Source organism: Nansenia antarctica, assembly GCF_963989245.1.
Source record: "Nansenia antarctica genome assembly, chromosome: 12".
Lineage (NCBI taxonomy): Eukaryota > Metazoa > Chordata > Actinopteri > Argentiniformes > Microstomatidae > Nansenia > Nansenia antarctica.
In genome coordinates, this window is record NC_137682.1 from 5,766,536 (window position 1) to 5,776,440 (window position 9,905).

The following is a 9,905-nucleotide window of genomic DNA, read 5'->3' on the forward strand; positions in this document are numbered from 1 at the left end:
CATGCTGTGAATCCTGTCCACAAGTAGCCTGTTGTGTTCACAGGGTTCAACAGTAACGCTTGTCCGGAGCAAGTAAAACATTTGCCGGGTTTGTTTGCGCGAGCCCGATGACGCTGCTGGATCCTGGATTTTTTTTTTTTTTTTTTTTAATTTGTTTTTCAGATTTTATCCCTTTTTCACCCAATTTGGTATCCAATTGAACCCAACCTAGCATCCAATTATCCCCTGCCTATTGCGTAGGATCCGCCGCACGACCCCGTGGCCGGCAGCCCCAGAGGAGGCCGCCAGGCAGACTAGCTGACTGGCTCCTCGAGCCCAGCACCGTTATTCCGGCACCCCGGGGGCGCTGTTGCGCGACGGATCCTTGTCCGGAAATATTCCTATACCGCCCTCGGGAGCGGCCGCTCAATATGCCGCTCCCTGTGTGTGTCCCGGCCATATCCGGGTCTGGCGAGCTGGGATTCGATCCCAGTCCCCGGTGGGCAGCTTGCACTAGTGGCTAGTGCTTAGACCGCTACACCACCGCGGGGCACTGATCCTGGATACTTTTAACTGTGTGCAGGAAGAACAACAGACGGCATAATAATAATATCTTCACTCCACGATCATCTAGTCTGGTCTGGTGCCTGCGCCGTCTGTTGTTCTTCCTGCACAAAGGTAATAATATCCAGGATCCAGCAGCGTTGTCGGGCTCGCGCAAACAAATCCGGTGAATTTTTTGCTTGCTCCGGGCAAGCGGGCAAGCGTTACTGTCGAACCCTGGTTCAATAATTCACCATAGGGTGCCAGGTGTACAGTATGCTAATGGTGGTCATTGAATTGATATGATGAATTATACTGCCAGGTGCATAACTATAATCTTAGCCAAGTCATTGTATTAGCTCAGTACATTTCAGCAGCAGCTAAACAGTTGGTAATTAAAGGGCAGAACTATAAGCACATCTAATAGATGAATGTAATGTATGATAACGCAGCAAGCTAGCTTGAAAGGGAGCTGCCAGTCAAGCGTGCAAAGTCCACGCCCATACAGCCCTCTGTCTGACCAGGAAGTTGAGCCTAACTAGAAGATTATTGTCATTTTTTCTTGTGTAAAGTATTTAAAATATCAAATATCAAAATAGAATTGGAACCGTTTAATGTCTATTTTCCAGACCCTTTAATTACAAAGAAATGCAATCAGTAATCCATAGATAATTGCATTTGCAGGACATGTCCTGTCAGTCTAGATGGGCTTTCAGTGAACTGGTTGGCTGTCATTTATAATTGACTCTGCACTGTTTGTGCCTCCATTGTTTCTAGCTGCAGGTCCTCTTCAGCTCATGTAACCATGTATGAACCAGAGTCCACAGAGTCCCCCGGATGTGACTGTGGTTTTCCAGCCCTGAAAATCACATGGTGGGGTCCAGAGATGGTGGCAGTGAAGCTGGAGGAAGAAGATGTAGAGGGGAATGGTGTGATGGTGAAAGAAGAAGTGGAGGAGAAGAGAGTGATGGTGAAAGAAGAAGTGGAGGAGAAGAGAGTGATGGTGAAAGAAGAAGTGGAGGAGAAGAGAGTGATGGTGAAAGAAGAAGTGGAGGAGAAGAGAGTGATGGTGAAAGAAGAAGTGGAGGAGAAGAGAGTGATGGTGAAAGAAGAAGATGGAGGTGCAGCTGTAATGCAAAAAGGTTTGATGGTGAAAGAAGAAGATGGAGGAGAAGAAATGAGGGAGGAGGGAGTGATGGTGAAAGAAGAGGACAGAGGAGAAGTGGAGATGGAAGACAGTGAGATAGTTGGTAAGTCTTTGTTGTATAGTGGTGAGGGTCATTGCTCTGCTGTAAAATCAATGCTGCCAGTGGCAAGGCAAGTTTATTTGTATGGCACATTTCATACAACAGGGGCAATTTAAAGTGCTTTACATACATTATTTAAAAATACAGCAAGAGGAGCATAGCAAGAAGATAAAAACGACTGAATAAAAGCAAATATAAGAGGTAAATAGATAAAACTAGGGATGCACGATATGCATTTTTTTCCTACCGATACCGATACCGATGTTTACCCGCTTCTCGTGGCCGATAACCGATATGAGAACCGATATGAGAACAGATATAATTTCACAGTTGATAACCTGTAGTTCATGCACACCTGAAGGTAAGAAAGGCTATGTAGTGAGCAAAGATTGATGATTTAATATTCCATAGTGATCTCACCAAATCTCACTATTGTTAACACAACAAAGAGAACACTTCTGACTCTTCAAATGTTCATTTATTATTTCCTCTAACAAACAGAATCTGTTATAGACAGTGCACAATGCTTTTTTTAGCCAAGATCTGGCCTCCTTTTATGAAAACAAAAAAGGCTCACCTAAGAGTAATTAGATCAAAAAAGTGTCAAAAATAAAGTGCATCTTGTCTATCCCTGTAAATTGAAAATGCATAAATAAAATATCAAAAAATAAATAAATAAAGTGCATCAGTCAATACAAAAATAAAGACTTTTAAAGAACCAAAAGTTTTATAGAACTTTTACAGAAACTAGTGCCAAATGGCTGCTTAGTCTGCAGATAAACAGAATGACACAAGGCACATAGTAGGCTACACTAGTATGCTTAATAAAGCAACTGAAAAGGGCTGGGCTATGCTACTTTTAGTGCATGAGGATGAGGTAGGTTGTGATAAAGCCCATCAAACGTTTTGCATAAGAATTCAAAATAAATTGCACTGACATGGGAAAACAAAAAGTGCATGTTTTCCTTGTAAACAACTTGTCCTACATTCACATTCTCACCGCAGCTTTTTTTGTTCGCGGCTAGGCTACCTTCTGCTACTCTGCAAAATAGCGGCGGCTTAGATATTCCTTCCATACAGCGTGCTTGCAATGGTGAATCTTAAGGTGACTTATGAGATTTGTTGTGTTGTAACTCGTAGACCTCTGCCCTCCTCTCCGAACTTTTGTCGAACATGTATTGCAAATTGCAAACGCTGAACCTGCACTATCTGCCTCAGAAACTCTGCAGAATGTCAGACACACCGGAGAAGACATGTTTCGCTGTCGTCTATACACTGCGTGCCTGTACGCAGGCGCAGCATCATGGGCACGGAAACCGGAAGCAGAAATATTTCCGGCTTCATATTATCGGCTCTATATCGGCTAAAATGTTATAAAACCGATAAATACCGATAAACATTAATTTCCCATTATCGGGCCGATAAATATCGGTGCCGATAATATCGTGCATCCCTAATTCTCTACATTTAAGATTCAAACTTTGGATATCTAGGGCAAAGCTATATAAACTGATTTCCTGTTGTAACCACACAATGAAACCAGTTTCTCTACTTGAAGCTTGACATTGGCTAGACAACAGACACATTTAAATGATTACAAAGACCTGATTGCTCTCTTTTCTCCCGAGATGGACCAAGCCATCTAGAGCAGTTTTGGACTTTTGTGTTTCCCCAGACCCAGTACTCTAAGACCAGACTAAACCAGTTTGTGGCTATTGTGTTCCTTTTTCACCTTTGTGTAACTAGGAGAAAGTGGGGGCCGATTCCCCCTTAACCTTCATCCCCCATCATCTTCCTCAATGTACAAGTCCACACCCATTGCTCATGATTGGTCTAGACCCCACCCGAGGGCGGACCTCTTACCTGAGTGTATATATACAGAGATGTGATGAATAATCTGGACTTTACGAGGAACTTTGAATCGTTCAGATGCGTCTGACGAACCTGTAAACTTCCTCCTTCTGCAGAAGAATATTAAATATCTTTTCTTATACATCTTGAAACGAAACAGGCTGCCATTATTGAATTTTAGCTCTAACAATATCATTGTCACCTCTTAGCCAGCTAGAGTGGACTAGGAAATAGAGTTTTTTGAAGCTATTCGAACATAGCCCATTATGTAAAATGATCTCATCATCACACAGGTGACCGGGTCATTGATGTGGGCTCTGAGTGGAGAACCTTTACCAATGAGAAAGCTACCAAAGACCCATCCAGAGTGGGAGACGCACAGAATCCACTGCTGAACGGAGGAGACCTGACCACTATGATCAGCAAGGTACGCAGGGGGGCGTCTCAACTGGAGCAGCTTAACATGGACAGTCAGACACTGCTACCTGACATTGTTCAGTGTGACAAACAGACTTCATTGTTTTGTCTTCACAGTTGTTATGCTTTGACTGACATGGTCTTATAGTCAGATTACTTTATTGCCTTTCAGAGAGATGACATTGTCATGAGCTTTACTGGGCAAATGTGTTCTGTCTTGGTTCTGTGGTCACTTTAGGGAACCGGTGCAGCTAGCTTTGATGAGTTCGGCAACTCTAAGTACCAGAACCGCCGGACCATGAGCAGCTCAGACCGGGCCATGCTAAACGCCTTCGAAGAGATTACCACCATGGCAGATCGGATCAACCTACCAAGGAACATCATAGTGAGTGGCCTGCCTGATTTGAGAGCTATCACATGCTTTGTGCCTCTTTAGTTAATTCTTTGTTGAACATGGGGGTTTTACTTTTCAACCAGTTTGAAGACCACAACATTAAAAGGGACTTTGCTTGAAACTGTGTTTTTTTTTTTTACCCTCAGGACAGAACAAATAACTTATTTAAACAAGTGTACGAACAGAAGAGCTTGAAGGTGCGAAGTAACGACGCCATTGCCTCAGCCTGCCTCTACATCGCCTGCAGACAAGAAGGTGTGCCCCGGACATTTAAAGGTGAGCTGAATGTTACGAGATAACATACTAGTCTTCTAGAAATGTGGGTCATGAAATATTTTTCCGCTATTTGGTTTGAGGTGTACCAACATTCAAATAATCTTCTTCAACTATTTGATTTCAAGATTTCAATGTATGACACATCTGAAAGCTTACAGCTGCACTTTCATAATCTGTATGAGGACTTTTATTTTTACCAGACCCTGTCACATATCTTGTGAGAGCCTCCTTGATCATGAGATTCACTTAAGCAATATCACACGAGAGGGAGTGTGTTATACTGAATATCAGCACGGCTGTGATTCGGTCGTAGGTACGAGGCCGCAGGCTGTTATTCATTATAACAGCACAACCTCAAGTGTGATATTGGGTGTGATATTGCTTTTATACAACAGTTCTACAGTGTGATTTATTAGTTAACAGTAATAAGCGACAACAGATAATGATTTGTTTGTTTATTTATTTAATCAATTTATTAAAAAAATAATAATAATAGTTCCGCAACGGAACTTCAAATGGACTGTTGCCTAGTAACCTGAACACAAACATGTAGTCTAATTAACGGTCATTTAGTAGAACACTAGTGCGGCGGAATGATGCATATAAGTCCCAGTGCTGTTATACGGTATATCAGCACTCATGGAATGCCTCTTGTCCAATGAAATTACTTGGTCGGAACTAACTGTTGTATAATTACTTGTAACTAAAGGATTACCTTTCCTCCTGTACAGAAATCTGTGCCGTGTCCGGTATTTCAAAGAAGGAGATAGGCCGCTGCTTCAAGCTGATCCTGAAGGCCCTGGAGACCAGTGTCGACCTGATCACCACAGGAGACTTTATGTCCCGTTTCTGCTCCAACCTGTTCCTGCCCAAGCAGGTGCAGATGGCTGCCACCTACATTGCGAGGAAGGCTGTGGAGCTGGAACTAGTGCCTGGGCGCAGCCCCATCTCTGTGGCTGCTGCAGCCATCTACATGGCCTCCCAGGCCTCTGCTGAGAAGAAGACCCAGAAAGGTGAGGTTGGACTTTTTTACGCCAATGTGTAGGATTCATAACCTGTATAAAACCCAACAAACTCATGCATTTCAAAACTCTCAACCATATAGCTAAGCTTTACAAATTGCTTTCCAAGAATTATGAAGGTATTTAATCAGGGTATCTGCGGTGTCTTGAAAAGTATTAAAAGTTGATAAATACATTTTGGGAAAATCAAGACCCTTAATAAGTATTACGTCTTTTTATGAGGTCTTGAATTTTGTTGGTATTTTTCTGAATTAGACTCTGTCCAAAGAGTTTGAGTCCTAAAAACTTTTAGTAAAAGTTCATGAATTTATTAGTTTTATTAAAAAAACAAAGATGAACCAGAAATTCTGTTGTATGATAGTGGTCTAGTCTATTGCAAACTAAAACTGTTAAGTTAAAGGTGTCACTGTAAACGGTTACAGCTTGAAGTGGCGGTGAGGTCTGGAAAAATATTGATACGGTCTTTAAAAAGTCTTAGAAAGGTATTGAAATGAACCTCAAGATTCCTGTATATACCCTGAGTAGGTAACATAGACACGGCTGTTCTAGTGTCAACTGTCACTTAGATCCAACTGTCACTTTCAAATTAACCTCAAGATTCCTGTATATACCCTGTTAATGATCTGTAAACTACTTGTTAGTAAAAGGCACCCCTAGACATTTCGTGAGCTTAGAATGATAAGGTTCTATCTCCGTTTAGGGTAGTTCAGAGATATTGAGCGTCAAGGTTTTTACATTCCAAATTATGTTTTGTGAGATGGAACTTTTGTATTTTATGAATTACTAACTCAAAAATGTCAACATTTAAAAAACAACACCACACAGGCATTTTTTTTTTTGTCAAATTTTGACAAAAATGGAGATGGAACCTTATAATTCTAACGTCACGATTTCTGTGCATCTGACCCTTTTGGTAGAGATCGGAGACATCGCTGGTGTGGCGGATGTTACGATCAGAGAGTCATACCGCCTCATCTACCCTCGCGCCGCAGACCTCTTCCCCGCAGACTTCAAATTCGACACCCCAGTGGACAAACTGCCTGTAGTAGGGGTTATCTGCCGGGTCGGGAAGAGGAAGTTCCCATGGGGGGGCAGTATAGCATGGTTACATGGTCTGTAATGCTCTGCAACCTTTGGCCCCTACAACAGTGCTCATCTCATCACTTTTCTGGACACACGACACAATATCCTCACCCCAGCCCAACAGATGGATAGCCCAGAGCAGGGCTTCCACCGGGCTGCTCTGGTCTGCAACTGGTTCATCGACTACCCACGTTTTTCTGCCACAATATTCTCAATTTCTCAACCCTATAGAGGAGTTTCTTTCAACTTGGCGTTGGAAGGTCTATGAACGTATACCCCTCCTACAAGCAACGGAGGACGCATGTGGTGATGTACCTGCTGAAGTATATATCAGGGCTGGACGCGTCATGCCAGGCGATACTTTCCCCACTGCTTGGCCAGGGAGAACATTGCCTGTGATGTGGACGAGGTCCTGTGGGAAAACAGGAACGAAAGGCAGGATGCAGCCTAATTTCCTTTGTGTTTAGAGTATATGCAGAAGGCTTTTTTTAATTATTGTTTTGTTTGTTTATGTACGAAGAACACTTTACAAATCCAACTGTCATTGCTGAGATGTACAGTATTTTAGAATTAAAAAAAAAGAACATACTACTTATACTTCTTGTATTTGTGTTTTATATTTAAGTATGAAAACACAAGTTTATAACAGGCTACTGTACATATGTAGTGTAACACTGAAAATGCAAAAGGTCTACTGATAATCTTATCATAGCAGTGTTTTCCGCTGATCATACTGTTTTCCGAAAGATTCGTGAGTTTTTTTGATTTGTGTTAAGAGAAAATGAGCTATGCTTTCAGAAAACATGTTAAAGCGAAAGAAAAACTGAAGCCACGTTTTGATTCCTACAGAAAGGATAGGATTAAGGGCCAATCCCAATTCACCCCTACGGCTTCGTTTTGCACGTTCACGTTTAGGGTAATTCACATTTCACCGAGGGGAAGGGGTAAATCGGAGGGCTAGCTATAGTTTCGAGCGATTTCAGGACCAGACTAGCTTTGAAGCCGTACCCCTTGATTCCAGCATGCATTGCAAATCATCTACAGAAATGTTATGTCGCTCTATTCAATGCGGAAATGTCATTACTTTCTCTGTAATTACTTATTAATAAACAACTCGCAATCTAATCCGAGCAGTTGTTATTATGTAATATTATCGATGGATAATGCCTTTTTTTTATTGGATGAATTGGGACACCCCTACCCTAAACGTGAATGCGCAAAACGAAGCCGTAGGGGTGAATTGGGATTGGCCCTAAGATTTAGCTTGGCCACTTACCGTACCATCTGAGGTGTCCTGACTTTCTGCCTAGTCATTCCCAATCGAGTCCAATTCAACAGTATACAACATGCACACAAAGTAACACCACTCTAATAAAAAGGTTTAATATGTGCATTCATGATAGGTAACAATGACTGCAAAATGCTTTCTTTTTTTTACACCAGGGTCAACAGTTTAGAGTAACTTCAATGTGGTGTACCATTCAAAAAGCGCTTGTCTGTTTTTCGCAACATGCTCAAGCAGCCATTTAAGCATTGGGGGAAATAATAAAAACAACTTTGTACAATCTATTTTTTTTTATAATTCCGCTAAACATAGATACAAAACATTTTGATAAAATTAGTGCTTTCAGCTTAATTGTGTGTACATATACCCTGCCCTCCCCTGTAGTAATTCATATCAACATGTCTGTACAAACTGGCACTGAACTAGGTTTACTGTTAGTTCATCGTTCACCACTGTTTCCCTAGGCCCACTGTAAGGACTGGGTGAATGGATTTTGGTAGTCAGCTGTACTTGAATCAGTGACTTGGGGGGTCAGCCTTTCTTTTGACTAAGTCCAACTCCAATCATTGAGGGCAGTAATGTCTACTTACATGTATTGAACCTTGAGCTGAAGTGAATTCAAATAGAAATGCTAGAAGAAATTGATTCTACCCACTTGACCACAACATTGCTAGTCTACAGGGATTGGAGTTGGCATTTTCAGATATGCCTTTTGATGCTGGGAAGCCCACAGAGCTATAACAGTTTTTAAAAAATATGATGTGCTCTTTCCAAACAATCATGATTAGTCTAATGGCATTGGTCTGCTGTGATGTAGAACTGTTCATGTTACCATCAACGATTCTGTATACCAAAAACCATATAGGCATAAAAACACCCACATGTCATCTTCCGATATACAGTGAAAGCTCATGTAAAACTAACATGATCACAGAACATGAGGGATAATAGTGTTGTAATATCAAAAGTCGCTTTAACAATGGATGGACTGCTTTTGTTTAATAATCAGCTGCCTGTCGAAACAACCTGCTGTTTCCTGGGCCATAATTCTTAACTTCGGACATACATTAGCAGTTAGCTTTGGTAGGTTTTGTCATTGAATTCAGGTGACAGAAGCCCACTGATCAGTAACAGGAAAATGTATGGACTCTTGGGGGATTCTGGGGGATTAAGAACAGGATTGAAGAAAGTATTGAGCGGAAATCTTCCTTGGGTTTCAAGTCATGAAGCAGTAGTAGTCAAGATGTTTGTTGTCTTAAAACCTTAGTTCAGTGATTATGCTTAGAGCACAACATTTTTGTAACACATGGCAGACATATCAACCTTACAGAGATAAAGCCGTTTAGTTATGGCAGAGGGCTCGTCACAAACATTACAGAGGAATATATTCTGTACAGATCAAAAACAGACAGTGACAATGAATAACATGATTGTGATGTTACCATTTCCTTGACAGAGTTCATATGAAAACATTCTCAGTGGTCAGACAATAGACACAACATTTTGCAGGAGGCATCCCTTCCCTCTTCACTCAGTTTCTCAAGAGCAAATATCTTGTTTTGTTTTTTCCTCTTTTGTTAAAAAAAAAAGTTCTTCATTTTGTTAAAAAATAAATTGGGCTTTGTCTTTCAATGGCACAGAGTGCGCTCGAAGGTTAGAAGAGCGACGTTAGACGTTCCCTCTTGACGTTTTCAAAAGAGGGGAGAGTTTAAAATGTGAGTTGTACAGTCAGCGCTGTGTTGGTTCACAGTGTGTTTGTGGAGAGGGGATGTGTCTGTTTGTGTTGGGAGGAGGGGGGGGGGGGGGGG

General features: G+C 41.6%; 1 protein-coding gene across 1 annotated transcript; it reads left to right on the forward strand.

Moving 5' to 3' along the window:
• The first annotated feature begins 1,446 nt into the window (after positions 1-1,446).
• On the forward strand, positions 1,447-8,297 carry LOC308168665 (transcription initiation factor IIB-like). The gene is made up of 6 exons (XM_080543276.1): positions 1,447-1,772; positions 3,914-4,047; positions 4,276-4,422; positions 4,578-4,707; positions 5,439-5,720; positions 6,647-8,297. The coding sequence occupies exons 1-6, from the start codon at positions 1,457-1,459 to the stop codon at positions 6,847-6,849; spliced, it is 1,212 nt and encodes a 403-aa protein (XP_080399402.1). The 5' UTR covers positions 1,447-1,456; the 3' UTR covers positions 6,850-8,297.
• The last annotated feature ends 1,608 nt before the right edge of the window (positions 8,298-9,905 follow it).

Coding starts and splice junctions, on each gene's coding strand:
- LOC308168665 (XM_080543276.1), top strand. CDS start 1,457: ATGGTGAAAGAAGAAGTGGAGGAGAAGAGAGTGATGGTGAAAGAAGAA. Junction 4,048..4,275: donor TGACCACTATGATCAGCAAG/GTACGCAGGGGG, acceptor TGGTCACTTTAG/GGAACCGGTGCAGCTAGCTT. Junction 5,721..6,646: donor TGAGAAGAAGACCCAGAAAG/GTGAGGTTGGAC, acceptor CCCTTTTGGTAG/AGATCGGAGACATCGCTGGT.